The sequence below is a fragment of the Canis lupus genome, chromosome 26 (genome assembly GCF_011100685.1).
Source record: "Canis lupus familiaris isolate Mischka breed German Shepherd chromosome 26, alternate assembly UU_Cfam_GSD_1.0, whole genome shotgun sequence".
Taxonomy (NCBI): domain Eukaryota; kingdom Metazoa; phylum Chordata; class Mammalia; order Carnivora; family Canidae; genus Canis; species Canis lupus.
In genome coordinates this window covers 6,730,464-6,753,684 of record NC_049247.1, presented here as the reverse complement: position 1 = coordinate 6,753,684, position 23,221 = coordinate 6,730,464, and the positions used below count along the sequence as shown (strand labels likewise).

Genomic DNA, 23,221 nt, shown 5'->3' with positions numbered 1-23,221 from the left:
TGCCAGCCTGGATCCCCAGCTTCCCTCTTCGGGAGGTGCGCGAGCCAGACTCCGTTTCTGGGGCTGCCCGGGAAACGGAACCCGGGGCTTCAGGACTAAAGGCGGCGGCACCTCGCTTCCCAGCCGGACGGCCCTCCCGCAGCACTGTCCCGGCCGGAAGTCACCTCGCCGCCGCTTCCGCTCGGCAAGGCGCGGTGTGGGTGCCAGGGTCCCGCCAGATGGGCGGCTGAGGAGGAGACGGAGCAGCTGCGGGGGCCCTCCCTGGGGCGGCGAGGCCGCGGAGGGTAAGAGCGCCCAGCGAGGGATTCGGGACGCACCTGGCAGCTGAGAACGGCGGCGGCTCCTCGGGGCGCCGGAGCGTCCGGGCGTGGAGAGCCGTGCGCAGGCGTGGAGCGTCCGGGCGGGGGCGGGCCCTTAAAGGGGCCGAGGGTCCGGGGGGCGGGGGCCGGGCGGTGGCCCGCTCAGTGCCTGCCCAGGTGCCGATGAGTGCTGGGCCCCCGAGAGCCAGGCCCCGAGAAGAGGCGCCCTCGTGAGCCCCCGTTTGAGCGTGTGTGCCGGTCTCCAGCCCTCGGCGCTATGGCTCACGTCAGCTCCCGCAAGCGCTCGAAGAGCCGAAGCCGCTCCCGGGGCCGAGGGTCGGAAAAGAGGAGGAAGAAGAGCAGCAAGGACGCCCCGAGGAGCTGCTCGGCTTCCAGATGCCAAGACCGCAAGGCCATCATCACCTCCTCGGGCGCGGAGGGTGAGGACCGCAGGGAATGGGAAGGAGGTGTGGGAACTCTGCGGAGGCCGCTGCAGGCAGCTGAGCGGGCTTCCCGGGGTGGCGGGAGTCAGAGGAGTGCAGAGCGCAGCACCTGGACGTCTGGCTTGAAAGACACTCAGATCCCAGAGGCTGGGCCAGCGCATGATGTGCGGATTGAAGGGAGCAGTAATGATGCTTTTTGTGCAGCCGGAGCTGAGATCTGGGGGCTGGCTGCCCTGCTCCTGGCCAGACAGCGATTGGGTGAGGCCCAGAGAGTGCTCATCCCTGCTCTGGAAAGCCCTACCTGGAGGGTCTCTCCCCCAGTAGTCCCTGTATGCCTGCCAGAGGCCAGAGCAAGGGAATAAAGGTTTACTTCTTCCCCTCCTGGCCTTCCAGCCTCACCTTCTCCCTGCATCACAGAGAGAAGCAAGCACAAAGCCCGGAGGAGACCACGATCCAGTTCCTCCTCCTCTTCTTCCGGTTCTTCTAGCTCTTCTTCCTCTTCGTCCTCCTCCTCTTCCTCCAGTGGTGACCGGAAGAAGCGGGGGAAGCACAAGGACAAGAAGAGGAGGAAGAAGAAGAGGAAAAGGAAGAAGCAGCTGAAGAAGAAAGGCAAGGAGAAGGCAAAGCTGCAGCAGCAGGGTGAGGCTCTGCCGGGACCCTCCCTGGACCAGTGGCACAGATCTGCTGAGGAGGAAGAGGATGGTCCAGGTACTGTGCCACCCAGTGTGCGGGAGGGAAGGGGTCCCCTCCCTGAGACCCAGCTGCCAACTCCCTGCTGTCTCCCCTTGCAGTCCTGACGGATGAACAGAAGTCCCGCATCCAGGCCATGAAGCCCATGACCAAGGAGGAGTGGGATGCTCGGCAGAGCATCATCCGCAAGGTGGTGGACCCAGAGACAGGACGCACCAGGTGGGCAGTGGGGCGAAGCTCAGCCCCACACACTCTGAACGCTCAGGAAGAGGGCTGATGGCTGCTGGCTGTATAAAGTCAGAGACCAGAGAAAAGTAGTTACTCATTTATGGGACTTCTCAGGCTGTTCTTACTGCCCAGAGCAAGCAGTTGCAGGGGCTGGAGGGCCTTGAAGAGTGTCTTCAAAGAGCCAGTTGGTCAGTCTGATGGCAGAGACTCCCCAGCTTTTGTCAGTGTCCCAAGGGCGGGGGAGAGGGAGGGGGGAGTGCCTAGCTTCTGGCTGCTCAGGGGAGGGGGCCTGAGGCCTGGCATCTCTGGGTCCGCTCTGGCATCAGAGGCTCAGCGTCCTCTCCCCTCCGTCCCCAGGCTCATTAAGGGGGATGGCGAGGTCTTAGAGGAAATCGTAACTAAGGAACGTCACAGAGAGATCAACAAGGTGGGTGTCACCCCTTTCCCCGGGGTCCACGCCCAGCTCTGGTTTCTGATGTTTCCCCTTCTTGCACTTTCTTCTCCAGCAAGCTACCCGAGGGGATGGCTTGGCCTTCCAGATGCGAGCTGGGCTGCTACCCTGAGGGCCCTGCTGGCTAAGTGTTGATGGCATGGCCTGGAGGCTGGCTTCAGGGTGGGCAACAGGAAGCCCAGTGGGTGTTTGCCTTTCCTCCTGTGGCCTGGCCTCTGGCCCAGCTTCCTCTCAGATGCAGGGGGTGGAGGACAGGGTCACTGGCCTAATCAGTTCCCCCATCTCCTGAAAGCATAGCTTCCCAAATATTAAATTTTCTCTGATTGGAAACTTTCCTTGTTGTTGTTTTGTGCTGAAGGGAGGGAAGGTTGCTAATGAACTTCCAGAGGTAAAACAAGGGCTCCAGGAATTTGGGGGGAAAGGTGGGGTGTGCGTCGGTGGTCATGAGCACAGGGCACACCAGCCACTTTTGCCTGCTCATCCTCAGATCAGCCTGCCTACACCAGACCCTGACCCTCACCCCTGGCTGCATCCCAGACCCAGACTTGGCTCTTATACCTGATCCCCTCAGACTTGCTCTTTATTCCGCAGATGACAACTATTCAGAGTCCTGGTGCTGGGGCCAGGTGGCCAGGGTGGGAATCCTGGCCCAGGTGACTAGTGGTGTCGTCTGTAAAGCAGAGGGGCTTTCTGCATCCACCTCACTGGGTGGCCTCGGAAGGGGCTGGGAGGAGGCCCAGGGCAGGGTAAGGCTTGTGTGACTGTATCAGTATTAGCCATGGCGAGTGCAGTGGGCACTGTTTATCAGGAAAGACAGCCTCTCCCCACTACAGTCTTAGCTCCAGGACAGGCCGTGCCCCCATCCTGGGCCCGCATCCCCAGCTTGTGATCTGCAGTTGCTGGTGCAGTAAAGAGACCAGAAGGAAGCCTTCCTGCTTCTTTAATTGGTGTAACAGACAATGACACTGTATACAGAGCACACTCAGGCCCGAAGGTGCAGGGGTGGCAAGGGTGGATGGGGCGAGTCAGGACACTGCTCACACATGGCCCAGACAGAGACAGGAGGGGGCTGAGACGTGAAGACTGCGACGAGGCGGGCGGGTGGGCGGGCAGGCAGGCAGCTCAGATGAGCTGGGAAAATTGGGAGTGGGGTCTCTGCTGAATCCCTCTTTAGAAATCAAAGAGAAGGCAGGTGGTTGGATCTGGAGTGGTAGGCTGAGGCTCAGTCCTGGGGTTGGGGTTGGGAATGGGGCTAAGGCTTCTACTCTAACAGACCTGGGGTGGGGGTGGCAGTCAGCAAGGCCTGCCTCACCCTTTGGTTATGACTGGTCAGGCCTGAGCCCTGCAGCTCAGCACCCAACGCTGTAAACATTTTTGGTATTTTTAAAGGACTCTGCCCTCCCTCTCTAAGTTTCTGAAAAACTGGTGCTTCCTTAAGAAGAGAATGTGCCAAAAGGAATCTTAAAGGGAGGCAGGAAGCAAACCTGGATATAGAAGAGATATGTCAACGGGGAGGGTAGGCTGCCCATCTCACCATCTATGGCTAAGGGCCGCTGGGAGAGGCCCAGGGGACTATTGCTGTTGTCCTTGGCATGGCTGGCAGCTGGGCAGGGAGTGCAGAGCTTGGGGGAGCTGCCTGCTGGGAGAGGCCGAGCCCACTGCCCACATGGCCTCCCCGGGCCAGGAGGCTTCCCAAGCCTTTATTGCAGGCGGGCCCGAGACTCTTCCAGGTGCTTCTCCGGATGGCTGGTCACCGAGGCGGTAGGCAGGATGGGGTGAGGTGGGGCCGACAGAGGAGGAGGCACTGGCCACAGGGGCCCCTCGCCGGGCTGTGATTGTCGGGCCGAGCGGTTTCCCGCCGGGGAGCGGGGGGGTCAGGTATTGCACTTCCATTGCAACACTTACATTAAAACTTGGTCCATAAAATAATCGTTGCTTTATACATAACGCCTGAAACAAAAACAAAAAGCTACATCTTAAATATGAACAAACCCTGAAGGTCCTATCCCTCCAGAAATTTTTCTCTGCACAAAATAAATAGCTTTCACTCTGTATAAACCCACTTTTGCAGAACGTTTACACGACCCTTTGGCTGTACATATCTACACACAGGAAAATGTTAACATCAATCTGTGTACCTCCCCGTCCCAGCCCATGAGGCCCTGAGGCCATATCCAGGTTGGCAGCAGCTTTTCAGAGTCGGAGCCTGGCCAGGCAGGCTCCCCCGCCTTAAGTAGAAGGAGGAGGAGCAGCAGAAGGGCCACCCGGAGTCAAGCTGAGATCTGTGGTTGGTTCTGGGGAGGGAGGGCTGATGCTCAGACCCAGCGCGCAGGACATTGTGGTCCTTACCAGGTGGGGAATGGAGTCATGGCTGCCTGCCCTTAAGCTAACGAAGCAAGTTGTGGCTTCTTAGATTCGGCATCAAAACGGAATTGGCATTAAAAAAACCTAAGTGTGTGCCCCACTCACCCCAAAGTAGAAATTCAGTGGAATTAATGGGGGTCAGGTGAGGCAGGGACCCCATGCCCCACTGTGTGGGCAGGGTGTAGGGCCCCGGGACCCAGAACCAGGCTGGACTCCGTCACAGTGCTGGGTGTTTTCATGTGGAGGGGCTGCGCTTGGTACTGAAAGAGTTAAGAAAAGGAAGCAGCCAAGGATTGCTCTTTTAAAAAAACCTCATAGAAATCAGATTGGAGAAGTAGAAAGGTGTAGAAACGCAGGAGAGCCAAGGCACATGGCCTTGACTGGTGGCGGGCGAGGAGTGGAAGAGGAGGCTGGGCCTGGCTAGGCCCAGGAGCCCGAGGCATGGCTTCTCGGGAGCCGGCTCTGGGCCTCACCAGCCTCGCCGCCGGACTGGGTTCCAGGTGGGGCACGTGGACAGGTGGGCAGGGGTCCGGGGCTGCCACAGCGCTGGCGGGCCAGGCGGAGCTGCAGAAATTAAGATATGGCCTTTCTCTCCTGCTTGCTCAAGGATTTGCCGCCCTGGAGCCTTCTGTGTGGCTATAGGTCCCAGATTAGCGAACGCTGGATTTTCATGCATGTCTGTAGCCACAGGAGACGGTAATGGATCTCCACTCTCAAAAATCAGTGCAAAACCAGTGAGGTTGAACAGTTGAGTAACTCGAGTTAACAAGAAGCAGGCTGTCCCCCAGTGGAGCTGCTACCAAGTGGGAGGGGACCTGTGGGGGTCAGGGTGAGCTAGTGGATGGGAGGTGACAGGCTGGGCCCAGGCCCAGCGTCAGGATGCTGGGAGGTCAATGCAGGGCAAAATGTCTAGGAGTGCCTCGTGGGCCAGTTCGCATGGGGAGTCCTGGTCCCTCTGTCATCCTGGGACAGGTCTTCCTGCAAGCTGGAACCCCTCAGACCCTAGGACATGAGGCAGGGGTGAGAGGGCTGTGTGGCACGGCCTATGTCCTCCGCCAGGCCCTGGGACAAGCTTGTCTCCAGTCGACATTGTGTGCCCAGGCCAAGCCTCCTGGCGGGGCTGGCCGCCCTGGTCTAGCACCATGGAGACCACAGCGCCTCACTAACGGTGTTCTACTTGGGGCCTGCGGCTGCCCCTGGCTCAAGCCGGCCAGCCATGGTGCGGCCCCAGCAGCCAGCTGCCACACTCATGCTGCGCTGTCCCCGCTGCTCGCCATCTGCCTGGCTCTGTGTCCGATCATGCCGGTGGCCAGGCCCGCTGGGCTGGGCTGAGATGGTGCGGAGCAGGTGGTTCCGGGAGCGCAAGAAGTCACCCTGGCCTGGCAGGCCGAAGCTGCCTTTCCGCAGTGCCATGCGGGTGGCCGCGTTGCGGGCCGGCCGTGCCCGGTGGTTGTACTTGAGCTGGGCCAGGTGAGCCGCATAGCCATCCGTGATGAACTGCAGGGAGGGGGCAGTGAGGAAGGTGGACGTCACGGAGCCGGGCTCTGGGGGGCTGGCCCCCCGGGGCCGCCCACCACGGCTTGCCCGCTTACCTGGCACTGCTGCTGCAGCTTCTTGGTGGGCCGGCCCACGATGTAGATCTGCATGGGGGACAGGCTGATGGAGCTGTAGACTGCCACGTCCTTGGTGGAGCCGTAGGCCGCGTGAACGCGCAGGTGCAGCTGTGGGTGAGATTGGCGTGGGCACGGGCACAGCCCTCCTGCCCCCAGCCCTGCCCCAATCCCTTGCGCCTGGGACCCACCTCAGAGATGAGCAGCTTCAGGAAGTTGGCCTTATGCCGTAGCGGGTCATGCACCAGGCCATCACAGAAGGACACCACACCGTGGGGGAAGTTATGCTGGGCCAGCCATGCCACCACGCGCTGCTTCTGCATGTCAGGCCGGCCCGTCACATAGATGATGAGGTAGCCCAGGTCCTGCCAGTGCCTAGGACGGGGGGTGAGGCCTGGGTGTCCCATGGTGGCCCCATCCTCCCGCCTGGGCCACCCTGTCTCCTTGCCCAGCCAGTCTCTACTTGAGCCCTTGAAGAGTGCATCTCTGGGCTAAGGAGAAACATTAACAGCCACGAGGACAGTCACCCAGGTCACACAGTCCCCAGGGATGCCTTCTACAATAGGTGTCACTGTCTTGTTAGGAGTCCCACTTCTTAGGTGAGCAACTCTGTGAGCCCCTGCCAAACGTCCCCTGCCCTGGTGCCCAAAGTCCTCCCCAGCTTGGCCTCTGGGAGCTTCCTGCCCCTGAGCCCGCCCACTGTGCCCCTTGGGGGTCACTCACCGCACCACGTCCACAGCCCCAGCCCGCACTTTGGGGTCGCTGCCCATGATGGACACACTGGCGGCAAAGGAGCCATCAATACTGAAGACCACAAACTCTGTGCCCTTGGGCAGCACGGTGATGTAGCTGTCAGCAAACGTGTGGTCTCCCCTGGGAGAGGGGAGCGCATTAGAACCCCTTAGACACCTTCTTCCTGCCCCAGAGGCAGGTGGCTTGGGTTGTGCACTCCCCAGAGGCACGTACCTGACCACCATCTTGATGGGGTAGACGCCCACACCCAAGCGGTGGGTCTCGGGGATGGTGTAGGAGACCCGCCCGCTGCTGTTGGTCACCAGCGTGTCCAGGTACAGCCACTCGCCCGAGGGTGGCTGCATCATGATGTGCACATCCACCTGGGAGCCGGGCAAGCTGGTCATGAACGGGCTGGGCCCCAGGCCTCCCTGACCCCCTACTCCCTAGCCGGAGGGAGGCAAGCGAGGGGCTCCTGCAACTTCCCCATGTCCTCACCTTCTCCCCAGTCAGAGTGACCATATCCAGGGGCCCATACATGAATCGGCCCGTCAGAACCTGTGGGCCATCCTCGTTGGCGACTGCGTCATTGATCCGGTGGTTGGCGGTCACATTCTGGGGACATAGGGAGTGAGGCTGGTCAGGGTAGGAGATGGAAGGAGGGCCGGGATCTCCTGGGCCTGGTGGCTGAAAGCCAGATGGCCCAGGTTAAAGTCCAGCTCAGCCACTTGACCTGCATGGCCTTGGCACACTTCCCCGTCCATACGTGGGGTAAGAGCTCCGGTCTCACAAACTGAGGGTTAAGTATGAGCATGTTTCTCTGTGACTTAGTTTCCTTGTCTGTGACAGGTTGTCTTGTGAGGATTCAGTAGGACAACAGATGTGGGGCCCGTGAGCCTGGACGCCTCCTCACCCTCAGCTTCACGTGGGTCCTCTTGCGCTGCCACTTCTCTCTTGGCTTTGAGGGGGTGAACACTGAAACCTCCTTGCCATCCAGCTCCAAGATGCTGGAGTTGTCATGCCTCATGACCTGGGAGGGGAAGAAACAGGCCATGGGACACTCTCAAGCCTGTGGCTGCCTATTCTAGTGGCCCTAGGAGCCAGAGACAGCAACCTGTGAGGGGCTGGGGGACACTCTTCAACCCACTCCACTCCACCCTCTGGTACCCCCAAATTCACATGTCTTCTGAATGCACACAAACGTTCACCCCAGCCCGGCACCTGTCAGGGTTCCTCCGTCTTGCTTGCTCTGTAGTCTGACGCGCCTCCCCCCCTCATCTATGATGTGGGGCCATGTCAGCAATGGTGACACCTGGTCCTTGCGTGAGGCCCCAGTGCTGCTGGCAGTGGGCCCCAGGGTACCTGTCTCAGCAGGAAGGAGACCACATCTGTTGACTCCCAGTAGCTGGCGTGGAAGAGGTGGGGCAGGGCCACCGTGGGGAAGGCCGTCAGGGCGTCAGGGCAGTACAGGGCATAGTCGATCCGCTTCTGACCCCACCATTTTGCTGCAACTGCCAGGAGGAGGGCCTTGACTGGGTTGGCCCTCAGAGGGTTGCCAGGCCCCTCGGGCTCAGCTCAGCCCAAAGGCTAGACAGTCTCCTGGTCATCTGACCAGGAAGAAGGGCTGCAGCCAAAGCAAGCCTCCTCCCCAGCTGGGTGACAGGAGGGAGCGGGGAGGGCACAGGACTCCAGGATAGCATGCAAGCAGCCAGGGGCCCTGGGATGAGAGCAGCCAGGGGCCCTGGGATGAGGGCGGGGAGCCTCCGTGTGTGAACTTAGGGGGAGGAGACAATCCTGGCTTGGAAGCAGGTCTATCCCTGGTCCTGTTGCTGACCCTGGTGACCCCCTATCCTGCCCTCCACCGCCCCCGATGTCCTCTCCAGGCCTCTCCTGCCCCGGCTCTGCCCTGCAGGCCTCAGGCTGGTGAAAGGCTTTGTAGGGGTGAACCCCAGGGCAAGGCCTGATGTCCCCTCAGCACCTGGGAGCTTGCACCCCAAGTGTCAAGGCCTGGGTGTGAATCCTAGCTCCTACTCAGGGCTGGGAAACCACCCTGGCTCCAGACAAGGGTTAAAAAGTGCCTTTCTGATGGCTGCATGCAAGAGATGCTCAGTAAATGGTGCCTGATGGGGGTCAGGGCTCTCCTGTGTTCTGCCTGAGGCCTGTTTGCTGCGCAGTCCCTTGGTCCCCACCCTCAGGCAACTCCCAACCCCTCCACCTCCTCCCCAGATCTGAGTGCTCCCAGCTCAAGCCTCTAGCTCCCTGGTTAGGCCTCAGCGGACAGGGCCTGGTGGTGAGATGTGCCTGGAAACGGTGAGTGACCCCGGTTATAGGTGGACAGCGTGTGTGGGCAGAGGCCACGTGACACCCAGTACCTTCTCTGATGTCCAAGTCAGGGAGGCGGGGGGCCTGCTCCAGGCTGGGGCTCTCTTGCCCGGCCTGTGGGTAGGAGCCTGGGGTAGTGGGGGAGGGAGGGGGCAGGGCGAGCAGAGACAGGCGCCTGACGCTGGGGGTATGGCTGAGTGATGCCGGGGCCTCTGGGAAGCAAGAATAACAGGGCAGGGGTCAGCCATGCTGGGGCCACTAGGCTGTCATCAGAGGCCAGGAAGGATGCTGGGAAGAGTGCCGGGATCCTAGGCCCTCCTTACAGAAGGATACTCATGCCAGCCTCAGCTCAGGCACCCCTGCTCAGCCAGATAGGCACCAATCACACGGTCAGGGAGGACGGAGGGGCAGCTGGCCCTGGGGGCTAGAGAGGGTGACCTGGGCTCTGCTTCCAGCTGCTGAGAAGTTTCTGAGGAGCCAAGCAGTGGAGGAGGCCATAGAGGGACAGCCACGGTGAGTTCTTGCCTGCCTGGCTCCCCTTAGCTGCCCCCCGTGGCTTGTCCAGAAATGGCCCACAGCTTTTTCCTCAGGGAGCCCCAACCCCCCTGGGGCTAAGACCCCTCCTCCCAGGCCCATAGCCTCCCACCTGAACTTGGCTCCACTGGGGTACCCCTTCCAGTGCTCCCTCCCTCCAGAGTCCTCTATGGACATTTGGGGCCCTTGTAGGTATTGAGCAGCACCCCTGGTCATGACACACCAGCACCCACAGTGTCCTTCCCAGCTGTCTCCAGACACTACCAACTGTCCCTGGGTTGGGGGAGTGTGTGTGTGTGTGGGGGGGGGGGCGCAGACCCCTCACTGTGACGGAGGGGAGGGTGCAGGGAGGGCAGGCCCCTGACACCACTTCACTCACTCTGGGCAATGCTGGATGCTGTGTAGCTCTCGGCCATGCCCGACACCTGGCTGGCAATGCTGATCTCACTGGCTCGGCGGAAGCCTCGGGTGGTGGGGGCGGCACTGGGCGAGGAGGGGGCCACATGCTCTTGAAAGACCGTGTTGTGGGTCTGGAGTGCGTCTGCTGCAGGTAGACAGGGACAAGACCAGCAGTAAGAGAGGGCCCACCCCAGCCCAGCCCCCCCACGGGCCTCCAGCCCCCCCGGCCCCCCGAGCAGCGGGAGGTCGGGCCCCGTGTGCTCTGGGCTGGGCGGGCCAGAGCTGAGGCTGTGCCGGCAAGGCTGACACCTCCAGCTGCAGATGAGCTGTGGCATCTGAGCACAGCTGGCAGTGAGGACGGGACCAAGCGTGCCAGGACCTGCCTGCTCAGGGCTGAGAGGGCAGGGCACAGAGCTGAGGCAGGAGGGAGGGAGGGAGGGCTGGGGCAGGGCTGGACAGACAGACTGACACAGATACAGTAGGTGGGGAGGCAAGGCGGCCAGGCTCACGCCCCCCCTGGCCACCCATCTTACCCAGCACACAGCTCCTGATCTTGGCTAGCCCTCCCAGCCTCAGCCTGGCAGGGTCTGACTACAGCACACTGTGGCTGGGTTGAGGGGTGCCAACGGGAGGGCCTCAAGTGGCCTCCGGGGGATGCCCAGTACTGGGGACTGAGGATGAGGCCACATCCCTGTACGGCCCTCACACAGGCCACACTGAGCCAGCTCTGAATGGGTGTCTGCGGACAAAGGCAGGGAGAGTGGGGCTCGGCTAGAGGGCCAGCGTGCAGAGGGGGCGCATGAGGTGCTGGACTCCCTCAGGGAGGGAAGGAGGGGGACCCTGGGATCCACCCCTCACAAGTGAGGCTTGAGGCCTCACCCGTGTCCTGGCTGCCCCCACCAGCCTCACAAGTGGGGGACAGAGCCTTTGGAGTGACAGCCATGCTAGGTGACTCTGGGGTGACCTCTCCTCCCTCTGGGCTCCTAGGCTCTCGGTGTGCAGAGAGGGGGCACCAGGGCCTGATCCTGAGGACTGGTCCTGTCTGGTCTCTGTGGGACGCCACGGTCCCACAGACTCCAAGTGGCCAAGGAGGGCATGGAAGCCTCTGAGGACAAGCAGTCAGCCAGCGAAGCAGACGCCACCACGAATGAACGGGGGGTGTTACAGACACTCAGCACAGCCCGGGCTCGGGCGGGGCCCGTCTTGCCAGGTGAGCGCGGGAACAGGGATACTGGTTTCCAGGAAGCCGTCCCCTGGGGGGAGAGGGGCCAGGGGCCCGCCCTCCAGGACCAGCTCAGGGTTTCTCTGCACTGTCTCGACTGGAGGCAGATGGGAGAGAACAGACAGGACAAGAACAGACACTCGCGCGGGCAGTCGGGACACGCTCCTCCGACACAGACACATGGGGCTCCTCCAAGACCAGGATGGATAGGATGCCGGGACACACTCCAGGGTGGGGGATGGGGACTGCCCGGGAAAGGCCAGGAGTGGGGCGATGGGCCGCCCTCGCACAAGTACCCTACTCTGACCCACTCTGCAGCCCCCCTGTCCTGTGACCCCTAGCCGGCCGCTGCCACCGTGGGTCCCCATGCAGAGCCCCACTAGGTCCTCGGCTCTGCCTCAGGCCACAGGAGGGGATCCTTCCTAGTCTGCCACCTGGCCCCAGGGGTGAGGCCCCATCATCCCCCCTTGCCGGGGTGCGTGGGGTCGATGCGCCCGTACTACACTGGGTGTCCAGTCTCCAAGAGGAGCTCAGTGCAGGCTGCCCCCTCCTGCCTGCAGGGACCCCAGGCGCGCCCCACCCGGCCCGGGCCCCCCCGCCCCCAGCGCCTCTCACCCAGCAGCGTGGAGCAGCCGTCCCCCAGCGGGTAGCGCTGGTAGCGGGGGATGCTGAAAGGCGGCAGGGCGTGGAATCTCCGCTCCAGCAGTGGCTCCAGGCGAGAGGCCGACGGGTCCGCGGGGTGGAAGAGGTTGTAGACTTGCTGGCAGGCTGGCCGCAGCTGGAAAACTGAGGGTGGGGGGCAGGTGGGATGGCAGGGCCTTAAGGAGGCGAGGTCCACAGCAGGAGTGGGGTGGGGCAGCCGAAAGTGTGCCCCTAGGATTTGGGATCAGTCCCAATCGAGTGGAGCCCTTGGCTGTGCGATGGGGCTGCTACTCTGAGCACATTGTGGTTGTTGGGGAGATTAGGCGAACGTAAGGATAAACGAGCAGTAACAGACGCCTCACTTTTAAACACACACACATAGGAACAGGTGCTATATGTTTTGAAATCCCCCCGCCATTTAACATAAAAATATGGACCAACTCTTTTACTTCTAGTACACTCCATCGTGCACCTTGCCAGGATTTATTCAACCACCCCCCCCCCCCCCCGTCTGTGGAGGGATGTTTATAGTGGTTCTGTTTTTTCACAATTACAGATGATATCGCCATAACATCACTGTCCCTGAGTCTTTGTCCACTTATATATAAGCCACCACTTACTTGCCCTTGGACAAGTGTCTCTGAGCCTCAGTTTCCCCCTCTGTAACCTAGGGATGTAACCCGGGCCCTGCACGGCTCCCTGGGCCACACTGGCCGATCCCAGGGGACCCTGCAGGGACTGCTGCTCTAACAAGCTGCTCAGCTGGCACGTCACACCTCCTTGTCCCTGTGGCCATGAGGAGGGTTCCTGGAGCAGCGTGGCTGTGGCCCTTCTGGGACTGGAAGGCCAGACACCTAGGAGGATTTGAGGGTGCCTAGCTTCCAATCTCTTCCTTATGGGAAGACTTTGGGCCCAGGAGACAAGGTGTGTGTGTGTCCATCTGATATCAGACAGCCCCCTCCCTTCTGAACCTCAGCTCCCAGAGGTACCTTGAAGACTCAGTGGAGCAGCAGGGGTCAAGAGATAAGGGCTAGACATTGAGCTGCTGGAGTTGGACCAAAGGAGAGCAGAGAGCCTATGCTGGGGGCAGGGGGAGGTGCAGGGCGGGGGCAGCGCAGAAATGAGGCTGATGCACGAGGGGCCTGGGATGTGGCCATGGCCTTGTGACAGGGATCCACTGAGACCCTCAACCCAGTACATAGGCCCCCTGCCCCGTCCCACCACTGTAGAGCTCTCACCATCAAGGGTAGGGATGACGGTCTTCCTCAAGGCCAGGACCAGCCCCAGCGGGCACCCAAAGAGGAAAAGATCTGCGATCTCAAAGTCAAATTTCCCCACGGCCCCTGAGCCATCCAGCATGGTGGAGCTGCTCGAACGGCGGGAGCTGGGCTCGTTCCTCAGCACACTGGCATGGAGGCTGCAGATGGGGGTCACACCACACACCCTCTCAGCACCAGCCTGCTCTCAGCCTTCTAAAGGAAGCCCCCCAGCGGTCACCAGGCCCAAACGAGGTTTGGCCCCTGTGTTGTCCTGCAGATGTGGCTGCCCAGTGCCTGCTGGGACACCCCTGGGGACAGCTGGTCCCAACCTCTCTTGGGGTGCCACTGCCTTTGGAACAGCCACCCCTGATCAGTTCTGTCCCCTGGCTCTGCCCAATCCCCAGACAACCTGTTCCCTTGGGCTCAGGGTGGGCTTTGGTGTGTAAGACCCCTGCTGCACCCAGCAAGCACTTGCTCCTGGATGAAGAGCCATGGGCTTGTCTGGGTCTCCCAGGACCTCATGTTAGCAATCGGCGTGACCTGGTTCACAAGTCCCCCTTCTCACCCGGCCACAGGCCTCGTGGGCTGACCCTCAGGCTCCACGGACCCCACCCACCTGGATAGGAAGGCCTGGTGCTGTTGGATGGTGTCCAGCTCATAGGTGGATGAGTCGCTCCTCTTTCGGGGCCACTGCCTTTTGGGGTCCTCAACACCATTGCTTCGGGGAATATCAATGTTGCTGCGGCTCAGGTGCCGGCTGCTCTCCAGACCACCGCTGCCACTGGTGCCATGTGCCGCATTGACCAGGGTGCCGGGGGACAGCAGGTCAGTGTCCTGGAACAGCCCCATGCAGGCTCACTGCCTGGTGGCCACTGCCTGGCCAGCCTCTCACCCACGCCAGAGAGGGCAAAGCCCTGTCCCCCAGGGGCCCCACTGTCCTCCCGGACCACTGCCTGAGTCCCAACAGCCTTTGTGCCTGCCTGAGCTGGCCACCTGGATCTCTGCTCCAATCTCCCACTGATCTCACTGCCTTGCCTGGTCCACCCAGGCCATTTGCTGCTCCGCCTCAGAGGGACCTCAGATCCTCTCCTGCTGGGAAGTGCAGAGGGGCCAACCCACTACACCTCCCAGGATCAGACCACAGTCTGGGGCAGACCCTGCTGAAGCTTCATGTACATGAGGCTGTGTCCTGCTACAGCTGCTCACCTGCCCCACACACCTGCCCCGTCAGCTCTGGGCACCTGTGCTGGCAACCTCCACCCTTCCCTTGCTGGGGCTAAAGGTTGATATAGTTCCTGTCCTGGAGTTCCCCTGCCCTGGGGGCCGTGGGAAGCTGGTACCTGCACGCTGGCCACACTGCCCCGACGGCTGCTGCTCTGACTCTCAGACACTGGCTGGCTGCTGTAGCATAAGGCATCGAATGCCAGGATGCCTCCCACACAGTCCCCAATGAGGCAGATCTAGAGAGGGAGAGACCCCAGAGGCCTGAGTACCTGCCCTGCTTGCTGGGGTGCTAGCCAGGGAGGGTCATCACCCCCTGCCCTGCAGGGTTTCCTTCTTCCCTTCCCCACCCCACGACTCACCTGCCCACTGAAGGTCATGCCCTCCTGGGACTTGATGAAGTCCCCGTAGGCAAGGTTGGCCCGCTGAATCACTGTGGCAATCGCCTCCTGGTACTGGGGTGAGGAGGTGGCCAGCAGGGGCAGGGCAGCCAGGGGGATGTGGTCCTGGCTGCTGGACAGACAGCCTTCATCGTGGCTGTAGGGGCTGAGGCTGGGGGAGGGTGCTCGATCAGGAGAGGGCACAGCCTCAGCTCAGCCCAACGGGCCCTCTCCCCAACCAGAGCAGCAGGCCTGGAGTTCCTGCCGCTTGAGAGCCTCAGGGGTGACTCGGCAAACGTTATGAGACCACTTCTGGGCCAGGCCCTGGAAGCCTGGGTAAGAGGGCCGGGGAGCACGGCCTTGTGTCTCCAAGGCAGGTCAACACCCCCACCTCACAGATAGGGCAGCTGAGGCTGTCTTGGGCCTGGGACCCCTCCTCTGTAGGTTCTTCACCTTTGGACAGAATGGACTGGATGGTAATTACGGACATGGAGATGGGGGCCAGTGTTGGGGGAGTGGCCTGACCCTCAGGGGTGGGTGGTCTGGGTGTCATGCACTCACTTGGAGACAAGGGCGAAGGCATCGGAGCAGATGGGCGGGCAGGGCACCAGGCGGATGGAGAGGCGGCCCAGGGCACTGGGGTAATGCACACGCATGACGGTGTCGAACACGGTGGCGATGGTGTTGGCGTCGCCCTGCTTGGAGCTGGGGTCTCCAGTGCCCGTGTCCAGGATGGTCCCTCCATGCAGCACCAGCAGCAACACGTGGATTGTGGAGGCCGGCGCAGCCAGGGGTGGGCTGACCTCGTCCTGCGCAGGTTGGCGGGGCGTCAGCTCCCCGCTGGGCCCCTGTCACCCCAGAGGGAGGCCCATCTGGCCCATTGCTCCCTCTCCGAAGGCCCATTTCAGTTCCTCAGCTACAGGGCCAGGGGTTGGCCATCTCGACCCCTTCCCCTGGGGAGGCCGAGGTGGTTTCATCCTCCCCACGAGCACCCTGCTCCCATCAGCCAGCCTCCAAAGCACAGATTCCACTTCCCATCAGGGGGCCCAGGTGGCAGATTCCAGCCTTGGCGAGGAGGCACCCAGGCCATCCTATGTGGGCCTCTGCAGCTTGCCTGCCCTCCGTGCATCTGCACTCAAGGCAGCTTCAGCCTGGGTGGGCGGTGACCCCGGGCACTGGACCTGCAGCTCTGAGCTCCCCCCATCCACACGGGGCTTCTCTTTTACCCTCTGTGCTGCTATTCCCGGACTCTCTCCAAGACCAACGTCTCCAAGCATCTTAGAGCAGAGAGGGAATGCAGGTGTGCCTGTCTGAAACCCCATAATTTGGGAGAGGTCAGTGATTTTACTTCCTGCCGGTCAGGCCTGCATGTGAGGTCAAAGTCAGCCCTGAGACTTGCACACATTTGCACGGGGTATGGAACTGTTCCATTATAGCTGAGGTGGTCGTGGCCCAGAGAGTTCAAGAGACTTGCCTGATGTTACACAACACATCAGTGCCAAGCTGGACTGGAACCCAGAGCTTCTGCCACCAGTTCAGTTGTCTTCCTGCCAACCCTGGCTGTGGCCCCATCCCCAGGAGTCTTTCTCCACCTTAACTTGTGGTATGTGACTAGGGGAACTAGGACCAAGAGAGGCCCCTGCTGAGTACCTGCCATGCCCATATTATGTCCATGTGTGTGGAGCACAAAGAGAGGGGCTGAAGACAGAGGCCTATCCCTAAGGAACCAGGGAGACAGACCAAGGTGCTGAGACCACCTGGAAGGCCCATGTGGGGACAACCAGCCCTGACCTAGCCATGGATGGTGTGCGGGGGGTGGGGGCAGCAGCAGCACCCAAGTGTCAACATAGTCCAGGCAAGGAGTGGGCAGCACAGGCTCTGGGCTCAGGGGCTGGTGAGGCTGCCAGGAAACGCAAGGGAATGGGCTGGCCCAGGAGCCACCAAGCAGTGAACAAGGCAGGCAGGCTGGTGGGGGTACTGGGTCCGGAGCCAAGGCAAGATGGGCTGCCTCCTCCCCGAGAGGTGGTCAGTCATTGGCCAGCTGTGGGCCCTGGGGCCTGGGCAGGAACACATACATGCCCAGCAGAGTGTGGGAATGATTCCTGTCTCCACATGAGGACTGCCCACCACTGGCCCTCCTGCGCAGGGCAGGGCGGGGCAACCAGCTGCCCAGATTAGCAGCCAGGAGGAACTGCCACATTGTCCCAAGGGCTTGCTTATCAATAAGGCTGGGGAGGGCCTCCAGGAAAGAATATCTCAGGGCAGTCTCACCATCACTCAGTTAGACAGAGGGAGCCTAGCATCCCTCAGAAGCCCAGGACGGGCTAGGGTGGGGAGTGAGAGCCCTGTGCCTGTCTTCTGAGACCTAGTGCTAGAGTTTGGGATTGCTCTGGGACTCCCAGAGGCCAACTGGAGACATGGCTCTCCTCCCATTCATGCCTGCTACCGGGGCTCGCCCCACCTGAGACTCAGACTAGAGCCCTGCAGGAACAGACTCCATGGAGGGTGGAACGTGGCAGTGGGCCTGAGAGCCGTGGGGCCAGCTCTGGAGAGCCAGGGGGTCCCTGTCAGTGTCTCTAAAAAGCCATACCCTCTCCACAAGGCTGGGAGAGGAGGCTCCGGTTTGGGGGCTATTGCAAGCCAAGGGATCTGACTCTGGATGGCGGTGCCCCAGAATCAGCGCTGGGTTCCAACACACATCCCGAGGCAGATTTCGAGCCCGAGGCCCCTTCTGCTCCTCCCAAGGGGGCTGTCAGAGCTGTGTGCACCCTAGGTGGGGGGGGCTCCATTTGCTTTGTCTCACCATCAGCCAGCAATTGCAAATCAACTCCCCTCATCCCGGTTTGCCTTCTAAAAAGCCCACATTGACCTCAGACCTCAAAGCTGAAAACCCGGAGTTGGGGAGGGCGGTGTGGATGCTGCTTCCTCTCCCTGGCACCTGCTCCAGGCTCCCCAGGGATCCCAAGTTCCCGAAGGTGCTGTCTCCACCTTGGGCAGCTTGAGGCCAGAGCAGCACAGTGACCACTGCGTGTGACAGCCCCGCCCCGTGCAAACAGCTCTGACCACCCACAGCTGGAGGAGGACAAGGGGCGTGAGCTCTGTGCAAAGAACCCCCGAAGCGGACACAGGCGCTCTACAAGGCAGCTTTATTGGACACTGAGAGCCCTGCGAGTCCCTGGCGGGGCAGCGGCCGCCAGCCGCATCACTTCTGCCTAGATGGTGTTCGCTTCCTCCCCTTCCATCTGATTTTCTTCAGCAAACGCAGAAAGGCTGGGTACAAGGTGAAGATCTTTTTTTTGGTCTGGAATTTACAAGTTTCTCATTTCACTTTCCACAGGTGGAGCTGGGTCAAGACCTTCTCTGGGGGCCGTCTGCAATCCCTGTTGGTTCTGGGGGATGGCGGGGCAGGGAGGGAAGGAGGCCCAGGGCCTCTCTCTGATGGCACCTAGGCCACTGCAGTTATGTGGCAATGAGTGCCATGTTCTGCCTCGGCGGCCCCACATGACCACAGCTCCCTCCCTCTGCAGCCCTGGGGGCCATGGGCAGCACAGCCCCTGGCCCTCTGTCCCCGGGGCACCCACCTCAATGATGTTCAGCTGCTCCACACTGGAAGCCACCCTGAATTCAGGGGTGCTCTGGCGGTATAGACCGTCTGCAACACAGAAGCAGTGGGTGCCGTGAGCAGAGGAGCAGCCGGGCAGCGCCAGGCCCATGGGACAGAGGCAGTGACCCTGACAAGTGGTGCCCTGGGGACTCCCAATCCCCCTGGATGCCCAGCACTACACAGGAGCTGGGTCAGAGAGAAGAGGCCTTGCCTCTGCAGCCCACCCCCACCAGCCACCCCCAAGTCAGGTACCCTGTGTATCCTCCGGCTCAGGACTTTCAATTTTGTCCATGAGGTCATTGGAGCTCCACTTGGTGATGTCCTTGGGGAATATTTCTTCTGAATCAGACAGGTCCTCTGGGGAAGAGAGAGGAGGGCTTCAGCACCCCCTGGCGGCGGGCCTGAGGGGGCCTAGCTGTGCCACTCTGGGGGCTCCCGCGCTTCTCTGGCCTGTGCACACTTCCATGCTTGCTTCTGCCCTTCACCCCCTCCCTTCTTTAGCAGGGCGGACACGTGACCGACGCCCTTGGCGCTTCTGTCTGACCTTTTCTAAAGCTTGTGATAATGTTCACACAACATAAAATTCACCATCTAAACCACTTTAAGGTAGCATTTAGCACATTCACGATGCTGCACAACCACCACCTCTGTCTGGTTCCAGAACATTTCCATCTCCCCGAATGGAAACTTTGTACACATTAGCAGTCACTCCCCACCGGCCTCTCCCCCAGTCCCTGGCGACCACCGATCTACTTTCTATCTCTATGGATTTGCCTGTTCTGGACATTGCACATAATGGGATCAAACAATGTGTGGTCTTTTGTGTCTGGCTTCTTTCACTGAGCGCCATATTGTCAAGCTCCATCCATGCTGTGGCAGGTGTCAATGCTTCCTTCCTTTTTATGGCTGAATCCTATTTCACTGCATGGTTGGACCACGTTTTGTTTCTCCACCCATCATCAGCTAATGTTCCTGACTCTTTTCAGCATCGACAGATGTACAGCCTAGATAGAAGCGTTGCTGTGAACACTTCCACCCGTTACTCCTCTTGCTGCTTTTATGAGAACTTCAGCCTGCAGCTGTAGGGGCTCTGGGTCCCTCCTCCAGCCATGCAGCAGGTTGGTGGGTGCTTCCCCGGCCATTGCCCCTCTGGCATCTCCTGCTTCATTAATTCTTCTCTCTTCCTGTTTTTTTTTTTTTCTAAAGTTTTACATTAGATGTATATTTTCCTCCAGTCAGGGACTCACAGCCAGGAGAGGGTGCCCCTCTTGCCCTGGCTGGGGTAGGGTGGGATGCCCAAAACAGGTTTCCTCACCCTTGGGAAGGCCTAGAGTAGAGAAGGCAGCTCTCGATTCCCATCTCAGATCCCTTTTGCCTGGACACTGAGTTGCCAGGTTCCCCCTTGAGGACCAGCCAGTTAACTAAAATACCATAATCAGGTGGCTCCTCTGTCTGCTCTGGCCCATGGCTGCCATGTGAGAGAGGGCTCTAGCCTGCCCCTGGTCTGCTTAGTCCTGTGGGCAAGACTCTCCCCACTTCTGAGTCTGTGCGCTGGAAACCTATCTCTACAGACCTGTCTGCCAGCCAAGAAGAATGGCCAAGGTATGAAGCAAGTGAGAGAGTTCAGTGCAGCTGACCTTTGAACAACACAGGCTGGGGCGCCAATCCCCTCACATAGTCAAAAATCCACGTCAAACTTCTGATTCCCCAGAAACTTTACTAAGTATAGCCTATGTTGGCCAGAAGCCTTAGTGGACACATAAAGAGTCGATAAACACATATTTTGTGGGTTATATATATATATATACACACACACACATATGCATATATATTATATATCGTATTCTTACAATAAGATGAGCTAGAGAAAAAAGTTATTAAGAAAACCATAAGGAAGAGAAAATACGTTTATGGTACTATGTTTATTGGAAAAAAAATCCACCTGGGAGTGGACTATGCAGTTCAAACCCGTGTTGTTCAAGGGTCAACTGTACCCACATCTATCCAGCAAAGGCATGTGATTCAGCAGGCTGTACGCTCACTGTACGCTTATTTTGGGATTAGTGGGAAAATGGACACTTTGCATATTTCTTGCTTGTTTGCATATGCAAAAGTTTCTACATTAGATGGACATCCATTTAACCAAGAAAAAAAGAAAGGTCATTGCAAAGATTTAGAAAACTATAAGAGGCCATGTTTTTGTAAAGTTTCTTGTGGAAATAAACTCACATGTGGAACAAAGATCCCGTCTGAGTATAAATCCACTTGGGGGAGGGTGCTCCAGAGAACAGTCCCTACCTTCCAGGCCCAGTTTATTCCCAGGGTGAGCCTGAAGCCCCAACTCCTAATGATTCCATCTCCTCCTCCACCCGACCCTCTCAGGTCCTCCCTCCCGGCCCCTGGGAAGAGCCCCGTACCATGAGCGTCGAAGTACTCGTCGTCTGAGCTCTCGTCTGAGTCCCGGGCGATACTCTGCATCCTCCACTCGGAGATGCTGTGGCGGGAAGGGCTGGCTGGAAGGCAAAACCACAGGTTGACTGACCAGCCAGCTGGGCTGGGCTCAGCAGGCAGAAGGCAAGCAGAGGTTGATGGTGCTAGAGCAGGGCCAGGAGGGTTCGGGAGAGAAGGGAGGAGTGAGGGGCACAGTGACCCTGGCCCATCTCAGTGGAAGCTCCTGGAATGTTCAGGATGATCCCTCCCAGACCACCAGGCACAAGGTAGTTGTGTCCCAGGGAGGACAAGAAGTAGGAGGGAATCCGGTTTAAGGCCAGGACGTGCAGGCACTCAGGCCAGGATCCGCTCCTGTGATTTGACCAGGATCTGCCCGGGAGTGAGTCCCTTAAACTCTCCTGCAGCAGAGCAGACAGGCAGGCTGCGAGTGCTCTGTCAGGAGGTGAGTGCCCTAAAAGGCATCGACGTATATACAGCCACAGATCCCTTCAGCATGGAGACGGGCAGCCTGGCGTGGGGAAACTGGATTTGCAGACGGAACTCCGGGTTCTACATGGCATACCCTGTTTTTTCCCAAACAGCCACAGCACTTTTCCAAAAGTCCTCCCAACAAAGGCCTTTCTCAGAATCTAAAGGTTTTCATTCTCCTTCAGCCTGGCTCCCACCACAGGAGCAGAGACGCCTACTGGATGTACTGGCGGGACCTACCCAGACTCTGTCTCCTCCTGGGAACTCTGACTCCTGAGAGCTGTAGCTGTCTGGGCCCTAGGAGAGGCTGGGAGCTGGGTTCCCACTGGGCCAGCCTGTCTCACTTGGCCTTTGTAGGTGAGTCTGGGGGTACCTGCTGCGGGGAGGGCACCCTGGGCTCACTCTGAGCTGGGGTGCTACCTACCGGCAAAATGATTCTGATGCCCTACAGGTGTGGCCCACAAGGCTGGGAAGCAAGAGTCCGTTTCTGGAATCAGAATTATCTGGCAGTGGCAGGGGTGAGGGCTGTCCCTGAGACCCCCAGTGCTCACCTCCCCGCTTAGATGACCGTGAGGACTTGGAGGATGTAGACCACTGTTTCTTGAGGCCCCGGCCTGCCAGGGGCTCCCCGCTGCTACTGCTGGGCTGGGGGGGCTCCCCAGGGGCCTGGGCCTGGCTGGCTTCGTCCTTGGCCAGTTCGGCAGCCTCTTCATCATCTTCATTGAACTGGGCCATCTTGCGGGACAGCATGAGCTGCGCTTCTTTCTCCAGCTCCCGGATGTTCTCCATATTGAGCCCGTACCACTCGTCCTGCCAGCACCAGGCCTGCCGGTGGGCCCTCACCATCACCTTCCGCAGGCCTGCCCCCAGGTGGTGGCGGTGGACAGGGGTTGGGGAGTGGGGGGTGGAGGGAGAGAGACAAGAGAGACGGGCAGGGTTAGCCTCCAGGGCTGGGCGTGGGGCTGGGAGGCACCCCAAGTTTATACCCATTGTGTGGCTGTGGACAAATCACTGCCCCCTCCATGCCTCAGTTTCCCCATCTGCAAATGAGGGATCTGGCTGACAGATAGCCTCACGAGCTCTCAGTGGTTCTATAACCAGAGCAGAGGTGCCTCCTGAGGGATTGTGCCCACTCAGAAGCCACAATGAATTTTGGGGGGCTTCTGGCCCCAGAGGATGCTGAAGGAGGACTCCCTGACAACCTTCTCCCCATTACACTTTTGCTGTCAATTTTCTTTTTTTTTTTTTTTTTTTAAACTTTTTTTTTAATTTTTATTTATTTATGATAGTCACAGAGAGAGAGAGAGAGAGAGAGAGAGAGAGAGAGAGAAGCAGAGACATAGGCAGAGGGAGAAGCAGGCTCCATGCACCGGGAGCCCGACGTGGGATTCGATCCTGGGTCTCCAGGATCGCGCCCTGGGTCAAAGGCAGGCGCCAAACCGCTGCGCCACCCAGGGATCCCTTTGCTGTCAATTTTCCACATGGAAATCAAGTTCTAGTTCAAAGTGGGTTAGTCTTTTTTTTTTTTTTTCCAAACAGAACATGTATACATATAAAATAAGATACAAAATAAGACAAAGTAAGTTATAGAAGACTGTATCATGCATATAAAATAACTAAAATGAGATCACTTTCAAGGTATAAAGGATAATAAAAGAGCTTTAGGGACAGAAGACAGATGGGGGTTGCCTTGGGCTGGGGGTGGGCGTGGGGGTGACTGTGAACATGAACAAAAGACTGGGGTGATGGAATGTTCTAGAACTGTGTGCATGACTCGGAATATATAGCCACTTATAGAACTGTCCTCTTACAAAGGGTGAATTACATGGTATGCCAAATTAGACCTCAATAGAGCTTGTTAAGTAAACATTAAGAAGAGGGGTGCCTGTGGCTCAGTCGGTT

The 23,221-nt window shown here is 59.5% G+C and overlaps 2 protein-coding genes and 1 long non-coding RNA gene across 14 annotated transcripts in view; 2 read left to right on the top strand and 1 right to left on the bottom strand.

Moving 5' to 3' along the window:
• The first annotated feature begins 130 nt into the window (after window positions 1–130).
• Window positions 131–2,445, top strand: ARL6IP4 (ADP ribosylation factor like GTPase 6 interacting protein 4). 2 transcript variants are annotated; one of them, XM_038574877.1, is made up of 6 exons: window positions 131–284; window positions 566–739; window positions 1,160–1,450; window positions 1,534–1,651; window positions 2,018–2,087; window positions 2,167–2,445. In XM_038574877.1, exons 2-6 carry the CDS (start codon window positions 577–579, stop codon window positions 2,221–2,223), a joined length of 699 nt encoding a protein of 232 aa, XP_038430805.1. In that variant the 5' UTR covers window positions 131–284; window positions 566–576; the 3' UTR covers window positions 2,224–2,445. The 2 variants fall into 2 exon arrangements, with proteins under 2 accessions (XP_038430805.1, XP_038430803.1); XM_038574875.1 differs by having other exon boundaries at window positions 1,136–1,450.
• A 589-nt stretch (window positions 2,446–3,034) lies between these two features.
• PITPNM2 (phosphatidylinositol transfer protein membrane associated 2) overlaps window positions 3,035–23,221 on the bottom strand; it is a 140,340-nt gene continuing 120,153 nt past the window's right edge. For 4 of the 11 annotated variants that reach the window (XM_038574860.1, XM_038574861.1, XM_038574862.1 and 1 more), the window contains 21 exons: window positions 21,871–22,179; window positions 20,818–20,913; window positions 18,653–18,757; window positions 18,378–18,448; window positions 15,358–15,605; window positions 14,779–14,968; window positions 14,536–14,655; window positions 13,812–14,029; window positions 13,175–13,353; window positions 11,910–12,080; window positions 11,242–11,391; window positions 10,053–10,217; window positions 9,190–9,351; window positions 8,180–8,328; window positions 7,731–7,847; window positions 7,316–7,432; window positions 7,052–7,200; window positions 6,809–6,958; window positions 6,277–6,460; window positions 6,068–6,196; window positions 3,035–4,061 (listed from right to left, as the gene is read on the bottom strand). In XM_038574860.1, the coding sequence (XP_038430788.1) occupies window positions 3,684–4,061; window positions 6,068–6,196; window positions 6,277–6,460; window positions 6,809–6,958; window positions 7,052–7,200; window positions 7,316–7,432; window positions 7,731–7,847; window positions 8,180–8,328; window positions 9,190–9,351; window positions 10,053–10,217; window positions 11,242–11,391; window positions 11,910–12,080; window positions 13,175–13,353; window positions 13,812–14,029; window positions 14,536–14,655; window positions 14,779–14,968; window positions 15,358–15,605; window positions 18,378–18,448; window positions 18,653–18,757; window positions 20,818–20,913; window positions 21,871–22,179 (3,557 nt within the window). In that variant the 3' untranslated portion in view covers window positions 3,035–3,683. Of the gene's footprint in view, window positions 5,973–6,067; window positions 6,197–6,276; window positions 6,461–6,808; window positions 6,959–7,051; window positions 7,201–7,315; window positions 7,433–7,730; window positions 7,848–8,179; window positions 8,329–9,189; window positions 9,352–10,052; window positions 10,218–11,241; window positions 11,392–11,909; window positions 12,081–13,174; window positions 13,354–13,811; window positions 14,030–14,535; window positions 14,656–14,778; window positions 14,969–15,357; window positions 15,606–17,927; window positions 18,098–18,377; window positions 18,449–18,652; window positions 18,758–20,817; window positions 20,914–21,870; window positions 22,180–23,221 lie in introns of those variants that run through there. The other 7 variants (XM_038574863.1, XM_038574864.1, XM_038574865.1 and 4 more) reach the window with 7 other exon arrangements.
• On the top strand, window positions 16,037–22,548 carry LOC119866143. Its single transcript, XR_005379126.1, has 3 exons — window positions 16,037–19,518; window positions 21,505–21,676; window positions 21,771–22,548. It is a non-coding gene; the product is annotated as an uncharacterized LOC119866143 (long non-coding RNA).